Source organism: Nicrophorus vespilloides, unplaced genomic scaffold, assembly GCF_001412225.1.
Source record: "Nicrophorus vespilloides isolate i.1.1-1 unplaced genomic scaffold, Nicve_v1.0, whole genome shotgun sequence".
NCBI classification, from domain to species: Eukaryota; Metazoa; Arthropoda; class Insecta; order Coleoptera; family Silphidae; genus Nicrophorus; species Nicrophorus vespilloides.
In genome coordinates, this window is record NW_017099962.1 from 29,679 (window position 1) to 46,403 (window position 16,725).

Sequence of the window (16,725 nt, forward strand, 5' to 3'; positions counted from 1 at the left end):
GTTCTTCGTTGATTTTTTTTTCTTTTCTCACTTATTATTTGACGCATGTATAGAAGGGTTTACGTCTCATCACCTTCTACCTCCATGTAACGAGTAATCGATTGTTTTTTTTTTTCGAGTGTTGGGCGATATTAATTTGGATGTGCGTTAGGAGGTATGGAGGTGGAGAAGGATCGCACTGGCTGGAACAGAGTACATTGGGGGGGATGCAGTTTGGAAGTTTTGTGGAAGCGACGACGCGGACGCCGACGTCGTTTATATCCCGGGCACCGGCAGCGCCTCTCGTCTGTGCGCACTTTAGCACATTCTGTATTGGAGAGCGGATCAATACAGCGTCTGTTCTTGCGAATACGAGTCAGTAGATGATCGTCGGTGGATACGGGCTGCTGAGACCGCGATCCGTTCCTGTTCACGTGTGCTGTGGAGGCAATACACAGGGGGTGGCCATGACTCAGTGACTCGAGTTTGGGGGTGTAGGGAGGCCTGGGGCCCGGCGTCGATGGCATAGTACATAACTAGAGATTCCAACGGGAGAAGGCATGTTCGCGATGCACAAACACACCCTCTTCCTGATCATCCTGCACGTTGTCCACGTGGTCGTGTAAGTCGCTCGTGTGCTCGCTCGACGCTCTCACCAATTCTCATCATCATCAACATTTCGCTCCCCCAGGTGCACGAACGTGAAGATCAACTTTCGCGAGAAGGAAAAGGAGGTCTTGGATCAGATCCTCGGTCCAGGAAGATACGATGCCCGCATCCGGCCCTCCGGATTGAATGGGACAGGTGAGATGTTTTCCACGCTCCTTCTTAAAATCTACTTCTCTACTGTTTATCGGTGTGTGTCTAGGGTTTGGCAGAGTTGTTTCTTTAACAGTATCGTAATTATTTTCATTTTATTTTGTTGTTTTTTTTTTTTTATTTTTTATTTCTCACTTCTCTTTTGATTTAATAACTCTCTGTCTTGTGTGTCGTGCTTGATGTACATAAGACTAAATGTAACGTCTTGTCCATCGCTCCAGATGGACCAGCCATTGTCCGAGTAAACCTGTTTGTACGCAGCATTGCGACGATTAGTGACATCAAGATGGTAAGTGGCGAGCAAGTCAACAACGTATTCCGTGATTATTCAGTAGCCTATTTATATTTATTTATATCATTATATATATACAAGCTACAAATTATATATATACCTGTATATATATAATACCTAGTGTAGAGGTGCTACAAGAGCCGGCATTTGGGGTGTAACGAGTTTTGGTCAAAATTGAAATCTGTGAAGCACTTCAGCGTTTACTCGTTTACCCCTCGTAGCTTGTTTAGGTCATATAGTGTTGATTGCTGAATGCGTTTTCGTATTGTTTTCATTATTTTTTTGTTTTTCTCAAAAGAAGTAAAGAAATAACAACCCAAAGATAATAAGATTAATAATAGAAATAATAGCGGAAAGTATATCATGGAAATAGTCGCTGGCGTCTCAGAGAAGTGTTGTCGCTCGTGCTGGTGCCTGGTACCTCATTGCAACCGAACCAAATTTAACATTCAAGAAACAAATCTATGTGTGCGTGGTGTCTATGTCCACTAATTCGCTTCCTTTTCCACCCAGATGGACCCGTTAAAGTCAGGGTCAACATATTTATGAGAAGTATCTCAAAGATAGATGACGTTACCATGGTAAGTGGTTGGTGTCAGCAGAAGTAGCTAGGTATGCCATATACTTAGCGAGCAAAGCGAATGCTATGTATATGTCTGGCCTAGCATGTGTGACTGTAGATAAACATATATTATATATTGCATATAAACGGTGGGTGGTGGTAGTTAGATCCATTCTGTCATCACCTGTTGGGAGGACGGCGTACGTGTGCTTTCGATGTCTGTAATATTATTGTATGTTTTATATCGTTTCTTTGATTTTTTAATTTCACACTGACATAAAGTTAAGATTGAACTGAAAGTGAAGTTGTTAAGGTAACTGTAAGCTCCATGCTTGCATGCCGCCATGGGAACAGAGCCAATGCGAGATGTGATTGGCGCCACGTAACCACTTAAGCTCCACAACACAGTAATACTTTTTGTTTTTATCCACATCATGTAGGAACTGAACCGACCGAAGTAAAGATCAACTTCTTTCTACGCTCTATCAGCAAAATAGACGATTACAAAATGGTGAGTCGCGGTCTGCCAGTCACGTCCAGTATTGGCTTACTTTGGTATACTTGGATAGTTAAACCATATTTAATACGTAAGATACACTCACAAATTATATATATTAAATAATACACAACAAAAGAACTATACTCATTTCAATATTTTTTTTTAATATGTATATATGAAAAAATGTAAATGTCGTCATTTTTGTGGAACGACAGACTGACAGGTTGTGTTCACTTGCACCAAGCCAAAAAACCGAATGGCGATGATGCAATGAGGGCACCAGCACCAAAGTGTCAGCATGCTGAAGCCCCGACGATTAACACGCGGCGTATGCTGCATGCCTATGATATCATCCACCGTTTCCTCGTGCACTGCATTGCAACCAATACAACACATCACCTTCCTATCGCCACTGTTTTCCTCTCGTGTATTCAATGTATTCTTCTATTAATGTACTACTATTATAACTTCTTCTTATTGTTATTCTTCTTTTAACACTCGAAACAATGCTGGCTTAAATGCACACTATGCTTGCATGCGCTTGCACGGCTTCCTAGGTCGCATTGTTTTATATCATCCTTCACGAGCTGGAACTTGCAGGAATATAGCGTACAACTAACATTTCGTGAACAATGGTTGGATGAGAGGTTGAAGTTCAACGACTTCGGGGGCAGGATAAAGTATCTTACGTTAACAGAGGCGAACCGAGTATGGATGCCCGATCTCTTCTTCTCCAACGAGAAAGAGGGCCACTTTCACAACATCATTATGCCAAACGTTTACATTCGTATTTTCCCGTACGGCTCAGTACTCTACAGCATAAGGTATCTGCATTTGCGTCGGAGCGCGCATACCTGTCGCTCACCCTAATTATCTAATCCATACTTCTCTTGTATTGTAGAATATCACTTACTTTATCATGTCCCATGAACCTGAAACTGTACCCGCTTGACAGGCAGGTGTGTTCGCTGCGAATGGCCAGCTGTAAGTATGAGACATCGCTATCGTTCACACCTATCATTGTTCGATAATCACCTTATAGATGGCTGGACCACGGATGATCTGGTGTTCCTCTGGAAAGAAGGAGATCCCGTTCAGGTAGTCAAAAATTTACACCTACCACGCTTCACGCTGGAAAAGTTCCTCACTGACTACTGCAACAGCAAGACCAACACAGGTGCGTCGTCAATTTCGTTTACTATCCACCCAACCATCGAACAACCTACCCTAATTTGCGGTTCATCTGCATGCCTTTCATATTTTTTTTTACTTTACTTACAGGAGAGTACAGTTGTCTAAAAGTTGACTTACTTTTTAAACGGGAGTTTAGTTACTATCTCATACAGATTTACATTCCATGTTGTATGCTTGTCATAGTGTCGTGGGTGTCTTTTTGGCTCGATCAAGGAGCCGTACCCGCTCGAGTGTCTTTAGGTAAGAAACCGCCCATCTGGGTGCCGCTGCTGCGTCATCCCAACACTCCCCATTAGCAATTGCTTACATCGAGATTTACTTTACTTTGCAACCAGGTGTAACCACATTACTCACAATGGCCACACAGACATCCGGAATCAACGCCTCCCTGCCACCCGTATCATACACGAAAGCGATCGACGTGTGGACGGGGGTTTGTCTAACTTTCGTGTTCGGAGCATTACTGGAGTTTGCTCTTGTAAATTACGCCTCGCGTTCTGACATGCATCGCGAGAACATGAAAAAACAGAGGCAGAGGCAATGTGAGCTCGAACATGCCGCCTCCATGGATGCCACCTCCGACCTTATGGACACTGACAGCAATGCCACTTTCGCGATGGTCAGTAGACAACTCAACAAAAACCGATCTGTTCGACTTTATGCCTGTGCGCCCTTTCAGAAACCTCTGGTGCGGCACCCCGGGGAACCCATGAGCCTAGATAAGGTTCGTCAATGCGAGATCCACATGCAACCGGATCGCCCCAATTGTTGCCGCTCGTGGCTATCAAAGTTCCCCACCAGGTCCAAGCGTATCGACGTCATCTCCAGAATCACTTTTCCCTTAGTTTTCGCTCTCTTCAACGTTATTTATTGGTCGACCTATCTCTTCCGCGAAGACGGCGAAGAATCTTAAAGTGTATTTCTATAATGATATAAATCTAATGTACAACAACACCAATCACCACCACCACCACATCATCTTCAAAGACAACAAAAACATCAACAACAGCATCGACAAAACCAACACAAATACAAAGTGGAACAAAAAGAAGATTCTTAAGTTTTGTTATATTCGCACGGGGTAATTTTGTCTACGAATTCGACAAGTATTTTGAGAGCATAATAGCGGCACCACGTTTTGAGTTGTGAAAACGCACCGTCCTGCCGAATTGCAGAGAAAACTACCCTCAGAGTGATTAGTATTCAAATAATATTTAAAAAAAAAACTGATAAAAGCAATATATAATTAATATACATTTCATAGAAAAAAATCAATACTTAGAGGGACAGCTCACGAGAGAAAGAATTTGAGAGAAGATTATCTATCTATCTTATCTTGTTAGATATTAGAAAACGCTTATATTAAAAAGAAAATTAAAATTTATCAAATGAAAATGGATGAAAATTAAAGAAAAAAGATAATACGATTGGATTAGAATTAATGAATGAGAACGATCGAAATGCTGGAAATACTCACGATACTATAGAAGAATGCTAGTTGTCTCATCGAAGTTGTTCATAGCCATATCATCATGTATAATCGAACATACGCGCAAACGGATATCCTCGTCAAATAAATCAAGTTCCTAGATACAGTCAGAAGAAATGCAGTGGAAAATAGTAAACTCGGTTAATTTTGAAAAGCGGACAAGAGCACAGAAAAGCAGATATTCGTTTGTTGCGTATGTTGTTTTGTTTCAATAAATGGAATAGTTGACACCAATAACAAAAGCAAACCTGAATCACAGGAATGTACCGAATAAACCGTATCCTCGGCCACAAGGACTGAACATTACAAAATCGACTACGTTTACATTTCTGTGTGAAAACCATAAATTCTGCCTTATTACATTCGGAGAAGCGATCACAAAATTTTTGTATTTATACAAGAAATATCATCGTGTTAGCCGTTTCGATTGATATAACGTATTTATATATATATATATAAATATATAACTTCGAAGAAACCAACGTCTTATGTAACACAGCTAAACGTGCCTCCTCCGAAGGTTTAAGTTCAATTTATTATTCGCCCACTTCCCGCCACCTCGAAATATACACTATTTGTATGAATTTTATTACGGCAATCGTTGTTAATCGTATTTGATTTGTTTCCCATTTAGAGAAGAGGTGTTTTTTTTGCGTTCTTTTTATAGAGGAATGAAGAATTTTTATATTAGAATTATATAAATTACCGAATGAAGCAAACAAAAAATAAACTGATATATAATATATATGAAGTAAGTTTGTGACTCTGAAAAAGTAAAATTGGTACGCGTATAAATGCATATGCTCGTATCGAAATACGTGCATGTGTATCAGTACGTGTATCCCTTAGGATAGGATAATAAATGTGTTTTAAATAAAATAACTCTTCTTTTCTTTTTAATTACTATTATTCAATCCGTGTATTAATGCAGCGATTGTTATGATCTTTCAAGTAAGTAATTAAAAATCACGTTGCGGTTTTGCGGTCATTCCGAATAATTGCACTTACATCACCGAATCTGCAATTTGCATTGCTAATCGATTCGGTTTCACACACATACAAAATTATACATACACACAGCGAGATATGCAAGAAGCTCACGAAATAAAAAAAAATCGTTTATTTCCTACAACGAATCATATCAATTAAACAAACGGTGATAATGAATTTAAACGACGAATGAATTTCTTTCATTCCTTCGTAGTTGCGTGTATCATATTTTTTTTTTGTTCGATCCCACATCATCTTCTGCATGCTATTACAAAATCAATAGTTATGTAACACCCGAAAATTGCGCGTTCGCCCTTCCGGCAGTATCAAATTTCGCGCAAGTACGCGCGTCCTAGTTGCAGAAGGTAGTTTAATATTCGAATTGATCACGAATCATTGAATTGATCGACGATCACTTTTAATTTGTGACAATTACCGCAAAATTCGATGCTTCGTTTCCCGCAGCAGCGTTGCTTGTTTGTGGTTTTGGTGTCGATTCGGACAGTTTTAATTAAAGCAGCGCTAATTAATTTTATCGCAGTTCGTTGCTTTTAATTGAATTTTGTTCATTATGAGTGATCTGCGTAGTTGAATTCACTTTTCACCTTAATTACTGGACACCTCACATTTGCGGAAAATTTGTACGTGCAATGCAAATTCTATCCTCGGATAGTAATTAATATCTCGAATTGATGGGCGTACATCGAAATTGCAATTATCGAAATCGACAATTTGCGAATCACATAATTGAGTTTGAGAATCACGCTGTTCAAATTTACTTTATTTTTTTCAATATAAATTTATTGACTTATTAAATGAATCAATTAATGAAATTGGAATATTACAAGATTATTAAATAAATCTTGAACAAATTTACATAATGGTCTTTTTTAGAACATATTTCTTGAATAGGGTTGGATAGGGCTTCAAGTAATACTCTTCTAACCCATTGTTACCATTATTTCATAGACTGTTTTCAAAGGCTTCTTCTTGACAAAACATATTAATAAACCGAATGAAATTTTTTTTTCTTTACTATTATTTTTTTGGATATTCTTAATTTCAATATATAATATAAAATTTAACGATTCATGTGAAATCATGAAAAATTATAAATTTTTATATGAATCAAGAATTTCGGAAATAAAATAAGAAAATAAAAATAAAACGTCGCAAATCAACCTTGTCGTTTCCAGGAATTTATGTAATGGCACGTGCATCGATTTCGAGTGTATTTTTACGATCCATGAGTAATAGGAGATTTTATAAAAAAAAATATAAAATTGTTGAGATAAACGAAATTGACAATGTGATTATTTCTAAATATATATATTTTTTTAATGAATCCTCTCAATCAGATGAGCAATTTATAAGCAATCGATTAGACAGTAAAAATATTCCGATAGGACGACATTGAGATGACCTCGACCTTATCCTCACTTTGAACGCCTTTCTAAATTTACACGCTTTTCGCTTAATTTAATTTTGTTACTATTATGACTTCGGTACGTTCGCTGCGGTTGTTTCATTTTGATCGGATTCTGTGGGTATGAAAGACGTTTTATTAGGACGTACTCCAGAAACCGTTCGGTTTTTCGTGTTATATTATCAAAATTCTTTTGTTGCTTTTTCGCGTCGAATTGCAAATTACGCTGTGTATAGTTAATCAACTAGGAATGAGGTGAAGGGATCAATATGCAATTACGTTCGGCTTGTTCGACGTGGAAGCAAAAGGGTGGAAGTTGTAACTCATCCCTATACCAAAACGGAAATAAATATGCAAACTCTGCTGACAAAAGGGAAGTTACATTAATTAAAGTTCAATTATGATCAATAATAATGGTTGTGTATGTGGAAGGTTATAACATTGAAACTATAACAATAATTGAATGAAAAGACAATGATTACAAAGTTTGTTAATTTAAAGTCAGAGTAATCCGCGCTGAGTTTCTGTCATTTCAAAATCCTAATTATAAGAGATTGTTGATGGAAACAAGGAGGATTACGGTCGATCCTAGTTTAGGATCAATCTGGACTTAATTAAGTTTCCGAGGAATCAATATTTTATTATAAAGGGGAGCTGCTGCAAATCCACACGCAAACAGTCAGTATTAGGGAATTTAAATCCCTTTTCACAAGGGTTTATTAAAAATTTTCAACAATGTCTATAGACTTATGCAGACACAATTGGGTAATGATCGCAAAACCGCCTTTGAAAGCATACAAAATTAGTTGTGGTTGGTACCGGAAGTGGCAATCGTGATATATCTAAAATCATTCATGATCGTTCATCATCATTGATTGTCATGGGATCAGGACTGAATTAAAACTTTAAACTGACTAATATTTATGTATATACAAATATGAAGATTTTGTTAATAGTGTGTTGTTTAATATCGTGATGAAGGTAGTTGTATTTCGCGTCTACCTCTTGGGGCTTCCTTACACTCTTAACATGCATATGTAATCGAACTCCTCGGGGAAATTTGCAAATTTCTAACATAGCCTTTTTCTCTCACATACATCTCGAGGGATTGAGTTACAGTCGGAAAACTCAATTTAACTCTAATAAATCCGTTCAAAACACGTGCAGATATTCTCACTTGCATTCAAATTTTGATTGGATTCCTGTTGTCACAGCGATGATCAATATCTGATGTCACTGCAGCTTCCTCCGGGCAAAGTCAACAATCTCTCCTTTAATCCGAGCTTTAATCAATTATTGATTATATTCATGCTGCGTATCAAATGTTCACCGAACGCTCATCCATGCGAACAACAAATCGAAAAACATCACAATCTCAATTTACATATTTAAAGATTAACTTGTAATTATGAAATTTCATAGTAATACTAGATTTTAGCAATTATTATAGAAAAATCGAAATCGACGAAACGAAATATAATATTCTACTAATCTACATGTATATCATATATACAAATAACTATAAGATAATTTAACTTGCATTTAACATTTTAACATTTTTTAAATGATAATTCATATAGCAATAAGCTATAATAACTTATTTGCTTTTCTTATAACTTAAAAACAATATAACAAAATTGTCGATTCGTAGTTAACTAAATTACGACTACATCGAGATTTATTAAAGATAAAATGATAAAATAAAACGACTTTTAGATATAGAATTTTCTAAACTTGTATCTAAATAGTAAGATATAAATAGTAATAGTAATTAACAAATTAAAAGATAATAGTGATATTTAGGTTCTTCCAAAAGAAGAAGGTATAAACTCAAGAGAAACGATTTATGAGGAATTCAGTTATTAAAATTGGAAAAAGAGAAGCTGTGATGAATTTGAATGCTCAAGGATGAGAGGGAATCCATGCATGGAATGGAAATGCACATTTCATTGTTGACTTCAATGCTAGTTATTCGATTTCACTTCAAGCGTTTCCATTGACATCACTTTAAGCTTCTCTCTTTCAATATATTCATCCTTTTTCATGCTAACATCGAAACGTATTTGTTGAAACTAATATATCTGAGATTCCTTTATATCGCGACATGTTTACTAGAGTGAATCGCGTCAAGGGAATGAAAATAACAATTGTCGGATGCGCTTTCCCGGTGAAAGGAATCAGAATCCCTTTGGGAAAACGCGTTCAGTGGAAATCAATTTTTCCGTAACTGTAAGGAATCAAATAAAATTTTGATATAAATATACTTGGATTGTTTAAGAAATACTCGATTTAGAGTAATTGTTGAAAATGTAATGAAATAATAGGAAATTAAAAAAAAAAATCGTTTCTCGAAATCGATTTTTTTTTAAATAATGATTGCTAAAATCATTAAATTTGTGAAGTTGATTGAAATCAGCAATTACACTTCTGATGTTTTTTTTTGTAATATCGCATAATGTGTACTATTGACATTTTTTTCTCATTTCGATTTGGAGGATTAATTAAAATGGAGGCTTAATTAAAATGGAAAAAGCGGAGTGAACGAAACTGCGAATAGAAATATATAAAAAAAAATACTGAAATGGGATTTTATTCACGTAAATCCGCATTACGGAGAATACCGCTCATGTAAATAATTTCGTAAAGTTCACAATTGGATTTGCAGAACTTCTGTTTGCTGAGCAAAATGTTGCGAAAATGTTGAAAGCCCGAGTATGTGCACATGCATAATATAATATGATGGCTTCGGTCCGTTGCATAATCAATTGAATCAATACGCAGCGTACAAATGCCATTAATTAAACAGTGAACTGCTTTCGGGTTAAATCAAATTCGTATTTGCTTTTGTATTACGGGGAACGCAAAGCGGATTAACGTAACAACAGGAAAAATAAAATAAAAACTATATTTGTGCGTGTATGCATTTGTGAATCAATATTGCGAATCGGAGATGGCAAACAGAGAAATCGGAGAGCCGTAGCAAATTGAAAGCTTTTAATGTAATTTAAGGGATGGGGTGTATCGATTGCAGACAGGAAAAAAAAAACGATTTTTGTAGCAAAACCCGAGTTGTTCATTTAGGCGGATGCGCCGGGTGACAAATTTCCTCGGGTTTTTTTCTACAAAAACAAATTCTATAATTTATACTAACTAAAATGGGAAAATCAAATAATCATTTTCATCAATCATAATTAGGTTGCGTTCCGGCATTTCATCCCCTTAGGTTTCGACTTCAATTACACAAGCGGATTGCGCGGTGTGCGAGGAGTTCGAACCTGAACCGGAACCGTTCAAGCTGTGAAAGTAATGAAGCCCTTATTTTGGGGTTATACCTCAAAAAAAATTGGACACCAAATGATGTAACCGAAACGGAATGTACTACGCCAGAAACGAATAAAAGACAAAGTATATCATCAAGCAAGCGACATTCATTGTTTTTTTTTTCTTATTTGTAATGAATGATGTATAGGAAAAATCAAAACGCTTTCACGTGAATGACGAGGATTCACACGTTGCAATAATAATTAAACAATTTGCTCATTTTTTTTTAGTCGAGATATATATATAAATATATGAATAATAAAAAAAAAACAAATAGGTTTAGTCATTGATTGAATGCACTGCATTTATACTGAAACTTTTCTAATAAACTTTACCGAAACTTAAGCGCCGTTAGTCCTTTTCAAACAACAATTAAAGTGTCAAGGAGCGACACTCCGTGTAATCGACACTTTAATCGAGGAAAACTTTAGAACAATTCTTCTGCAAATTAACTTAAACCGGGAATCCTCATCATAACGGTTCATAATCGCGAAAATAAATCACTAAAAAAATATGCCTTATAATTTTTGAATACTATATACCAAATATTTTTTTTCTTTAAAATTTAAAGTTTCTTTTTAAACAACTAAACTCTTGAGAGTTGACGGAAATTCTATAGGTTTCCACGTCCTTTATCTTACACTGCATTTAGTATTAGGGCAATTTTTACGGGATAGATAAGGAGAGGATTGAAACGTGATTTGTTTACTCTTTTTATTTAATTTCTTTCAAATTAAGCAATAATACAACAATAAATGTAAACAAAAGATGCGACGTCGTCGACTCTTTAGAGTCTCAAGGCTGGACAAAAAAAAAACTCCAATTATTTTGATATTATTGACATCAATATAAGCGACACAATCCGTCAGATAATCTAGCGTAGCTCGGGTTAGGTTAGTTTGGATAATCCTAGGATTTAGTGCGAATATACTCGTCTATGATAATTGTCAGAATCAGGTATAACCTAGATAATTATAGTGTGAAACACCAAAAACACTTCATACATTTCCTACTGTGTTGTTGTGTATAGATTGTTAATAGGTTTTTAAATGTGTAGACTTTAGCGATTTTTGTATTCCGCTACGTTCTTCGATTCATGGAATCAAAAAGGTATGTGAAAATGACAAAATTACATTTCATAAATCAAAGAGCGAGCGACTATTTATATACTATTATTATTAATAATAATTTTATTTAATAAACATATTCTATTGTGTTATTCAGTAGTTTAGGCGCTTGTTCTTCGATTTCAAAACACCAAAACATTGCAGAAATCGAAGGGCCAGTGTGTTCACATTCGTTAATCAACTCTGTTAAACGTTTAGAGACATTCCTAGATTTACCCGGATCAACTAAAGTGCGTAAATCGAAGAACTTTCTACTTTATAGTTTTGTTATTCAATAGATTTAAACATAAGATTTAACAACAAAAAAAGTATATATATATACATTCAAAATATATTTATTTGTTATAAAGAAATATTTAACAAAAAAAAATGAATCATATTTCTATATAAAAATGCGATCACTTTTGTTTCCTTTCTTTAAAATTCTGCGAAATAACGAAAATTTTTATTTATTTCTACTTTATTTTCCATTTTTATTCAAAATATGTATTTATATGTTGTGTACTATTTTCAATGGTCGATTTAATTAGTGCATTTCACTGTTTCCATTATGTTATGTGATTACTGAATATTCTACAAATAAAATCACCTTCATAATACAATGAATTGTTCGTTTTTTTTTAATCCCAGCTATTTTGTTTTAATCCCCGAGTAAAATACAACTAGAGTAAGTATATTTGTACATTATTCTGCTTCACAATGGAAGTTATTTCAATGAGATTTTATAAAAAAAATAAATTTCATTCGCATTTAATTTTAATAAAAAAAAATATATATTCGTGTTGGGAAAATTTATATAATAAATACATTTTCGAGTGACTGAATTATTATTATTATTAGAATATGCGGTATTTTATTATATAAAAATAGCACACAAAATGCATTTATCAAATTTTCGATTTTAACATGATTTGAGCGCAAAGCGCTTCGATGAATTACGTTGAAAGCTTCATTACGTACATTTACAATATAATTATAGCCGCTTGTCCGCTTTATCCTACAATTCTATCAATTTTATATAATTCCAGATTTTATTTAAACATTTTAATTAATTAATCTATCACAGATTTACCAGAATTTATCAAATTTAAATCAAATTACGTTCAATATATCAGTTACCACATTGAAAGCGGGAAAGATTACCTAACTAATGTCAACCGCGATCTTAAATTTACTCAATGCTCACATTGATGAACAGATTGTAAATAAAATTACACGACATAAAAAAAATAAAATTTTAAAATCAAATCGTTGCATGCGTTTATAATATTTAGCGTTTTTGAATGTCAAGTTTACAATGAGAAAGGTCAAAGATCAAATTGAAAGTTTCCACAATAAATTAAAGAAACGTTTCAAATCTTCATCCAAAATTTACTTAATACCTTCTGCATAAATTATGTAATTAAGGAAAATCCGCATTGAATAAAATATTAATTAATTTTTTTTGTTTTAAAATTTTGTCAAATTTATTTATGTCTATAAGGTCGTTGGCCACGAGAGGAGAGAAAAAAATCGATTAAAAAATCATCTCAATAAAAGTATAAAAAAAATGTTAAAGATGTTTATGTTAAAAATTATATAATTATAGATAGATATTAATAATTGTAATTTTTTGAGATAATTGCAATGTCTTTACATTTTATTTAATTACTCGATAATTACACATGTCAATTAGAACATCGAATATGCAAATTAAAGATAAAACTATAGTCTTTCTAATGAACATACCACCAGTTTTGATGTTTTTAACAATTTTGAGTAATCAATTATTAAATTTTAAAATGTATTATTTTTATATTTTATTTGATTAACCGCTAGTCCTAATGCAGAAACCGTGTTCTTAAAAGCCCCTCGTCCATGTCCGAACCTTCTGCTTTTAACGTCCTCATTTAAATTCAATCAATCAAATTTGTAAAGAAGTTAAGGGCGTTTCCCTAAATATATTTACCACGCTGTCAAACATTCAAAATAAAAGTTCTTTTACTTTGTTTCATGTATTTTGGAAATAAATGAAATAATCAACAGCAGAAACACATCAAAATTATAATTAGTTGTGTTAATTAATAATATATTATTTTCATTTTTCAATGCTTCCTTATTATATCCTAATATAATTAAGTCGTGCTGTCTTTCGCGTTTTTTCTTAATTACACCAAAATTACCTTACTTTTATTGCATTTCATGATTGCGTAAGTTGGACACCACCCTTACTCAACTTTTTATAAAACAATAGTTACGTAATGTTCGTTGCGAAATAGGGAATAGACGATTTTTGCAATTTTTTTCAATCTTTCGTGAATTTCTGGACAAGCCTTCTAAGAGCTGCAGAAATTGGAAGAAAAGTGAATAGGATTTACTCAAAAATCGCTATTTAGTTGAGATCCGATGAAAATTACGTAACTTTTGTTGCATTTCATGATTGCGTAAGATGGGCGCCACCCTTACGCAGATTTTGAAACAAAAGTTACGTTATGTTCGTTACGTAACAGGGAATAGACGATTTTTGCGATTTTCATTCAGTTTTTCCTGCATTTCTCGACAACCCCTTAAGATAATTACATGATCGACCATACAATTCAAAGCTGAATACCTCACCATTCCAACGAGCCTATTGTCATTTTCGTACTATCGCGCAGTCACCTGCTAAGAGCTGAAGAAAATGAAAAAAAGTGAATAGGATTTACTTAAAAATCGCTGTTTGATGGAAGAAAAGAATTTTCTTTAATAACTCGAAAACCAATAAACTTTTGTTGCATTTCATGATTGCGTAAGATGGGTAATGTTCGTTACGTAACAGAGAAAAGACTTTTTTTTTTGTATTTTTTTCAGTATTTCGCGAATTTCTCGACAACCCCTTGAGATAATGAAGGTGCCTCCAAATCGCAAAAATAAAGATTTTCTTAGTAGTGACAATATGGGGCTTCCAAAGTCACGATGCGCTACTGTTCGTGCATTCTGAGAACAGTTTTTAATTACAAAAAGAAAAACAAAAAAAAAACTTTAATTAAACTCGTTTGTGATCGTTGCGCTTTGCATTTCACAGCGTCTCTCTATTTATTTTGTTTCATGTTGTTTCAGCAGGCAATTTAATTAACAGCTCGTCGCGTTTGAAACGTGATCGTTTGTTCAGTAAAATATGTTTCATTTTATTTTTTCAGACAAATATTGAAAGAATAATAATAATAGTAACAATGAAATAAATTGTGCGCACATTAAAAACGAGTAATTGAAAACAAATATTTACACGTTTTTGTCATTTTTTTTTCAGAAAACAAACAATTTATTTATTAATCAATGCGTCGAGCCTCCAACCCTCCTGTATTGTTGATTTATTCCATGCAACGTTTTGGCATATTTTTCCCCCATCTACCTTTCGTTCGATCTCCGTTAATGAAGCATTTATATTTCATTTACTTTTTGTATAAACGTTGAAAAAAATAAATAAAAAAAAAATAAGGAATATGTACATACAAAAATTAAATCAATATAAACACTTTTTCCAGCGAAAACGCTGCTCCCTAGCCGCTAAATCGATCCGTCCTTATGTAATAATACCTTATATAATAATATCCATATGTATACATATATAGCTTTGTAGCGGCTAATTATCGCCCGTCAAAAGTCAAATTAATGTCCAACTTGTTTACGAAACCGGTATTGTTCCGCGCAAACTTGATTTATGTCTACTAAAAATTAACGGTAATTTATTATTATTCTCCTTCTTTTTTTTCAATGTTTAGCTTTTGATTTAATTCTCGTTTTATTATCCTCCGGTTAAATGGATTTCAAACGCGGATGCCTCATTGTTTATAGATGTCCATTGCGAATGCCGCTAATGAGTAATCCCCCAGGATGGACGGAAATAATCCACAGACTTTGTAAAAATGCGCTGCAATCGACGCTTACGTAATATTTAATCAAATGCCTGCATAACACCGCTTCGGGATATTTTTTTCTGATTGCTCGAGAATGAAACGAGACATCGATATTTGATGGAATTCTTGTAATCCCGAGGGCACAAATAATGAAATGCACTGTATTATTTTCATTATTCGACTAGATTTCGTATTATTATGGCTTTGTGTATTTGAAATTAGATATTCAATCCTGAAGAAAGAGATCAACAGTATTTATATTTAGGAATAACTGCGATCAATAGCCCTGTGTAAATGAATTTCTTGTATTTATGTAAACAATAAATGTGACTTTACTACTTATTATATTTAGTATTCAAGCGCTAATAATTCAATTTTACTATAAAAATCATTCAAGTAATTTATTGAATTAGTCACAAACTGAATTATTTGATCTTCATTAAACTTTATGTCTTGAAGAATCTAAAAATAACGTTTGTTTTCCTAAAAACAGGATATAAAATATGTATGATTATATAACAGTAAAGTAATTAATAATTTATTATTCTTTAGTTATGGAAGTTCGATAGAGTCACAATCTGCATAAGCAATGAAGTTTTAATAAATTTAAGTGTGATTTCGCCTAGTTAAGTTTTGTTGTTGCAGTATTAAATTTTCAAATTAAGTTTAGGAAAGTTGAAGAACATATCCGGTGGCATCGGAATCGCACATGCGGAACGTTTGCGATCAATAGAAAAAATGAATTTGTAATGTGGCTGGCACGTGTATTTCTAGGTGTTAATTTGTGCCAATTGGTTCCTGGCTCCATAGGCACCCGCATATAGCCTAAATATAATTTATTTGCAAGAATGGAAACTAATTTAGCACCACTATCCGAATACTCATTATGGTCGTATTCTATTTTTGTTTCAGCTTTTGGACTGATGCCATTCGGTGCAATAATTTATGTCCCAATGTATGACCGAGTTCCTGCTCGAAATAATTGTATTTGTATTTAGCAAATTGGCTGTTGAATTATTGTTTAATAGGGATTTGTTTGAATGCGGAGCGTTAGGGGAAAATTCAATTTGCATTGGTATTTGCTTTGAGTTTAGAGGGATTCGGTCACACGATTCATGTTTAATTAAGTTCAGAAAATTTGCCTTATTGATA

The 16,725-nt window shown here is 34.1% G+C and overlaps 1 protein-coding gene across 4 annotated transcripts; it reads left to right on the forward strand.

The window, feature by feature from the left end:
• Positions 1-262: 262 nt before the first annotated feature.
• LOC108566348 (glutamate-gated chloride channel) lies at positions 263-5,713 on the forward strand. Of its 4 annotated transcripts, none has more exons than XM_017926172.1 (9): positions 263-601; positions 671-783; positions 1,604-1,671; positions 2,752-2,975; positions 3,053-3,135; positions 3,194-3,328; positions 3,433-3,585; positions 3,681-3,964; positions 4,025-5,713. In XM_017926172.1, exons 1-9 carry the CDS (start codon positions 540-542, stop codon positions 4,256-4,258), a joined length of 1,356 nt encoding a protein of 451 aa, XP_017781661.1. In that variant the 5' UTR covers positions 263-539; the 3' UTR covers positions 4,259-5,713. The 4 variants fall into 4 exon arrangements, with proteins under 4 accessions (XP_017781661.1, XP_017781659.1, XP_017781660.1 ...); XM_017926170.1 differs by lacking the exon at positions 1,604-1,671 and adding an exon at positions 2,093-2,163; XM_017926171.1 differs by lacking the exon at positions 1,604-1,671 and adding an exon at positions 1,020-1,087 and having other exon boundaries at positions 264-601.
• The last annotated feature ends 11,012 nt before the right edge of the window (positions 5,714-16,725 follow it).

Coding starts and splice junctions, on each gene's coding strand:
- LOC108566348 (XM_017926170.1), top strand. CDS start 540: ATGTTCGCGATGCACAAACACACCCTCTTCCTGATCATCCTGCACGTT. Junction 784..2,092: donor CTCCGGATTGAATGGGACAG/GTGAGATGTTTT, acceptor CACATCATGTAG/GAACTGAACCGACCGAAGTA. Junction 3,586..3,680: donor ACCCGCTCGAGTGTCTTTAG/GTAAGAAACCGC, acceptor CTTTGCAACCAG/GTGTAACCACATTACTCACA.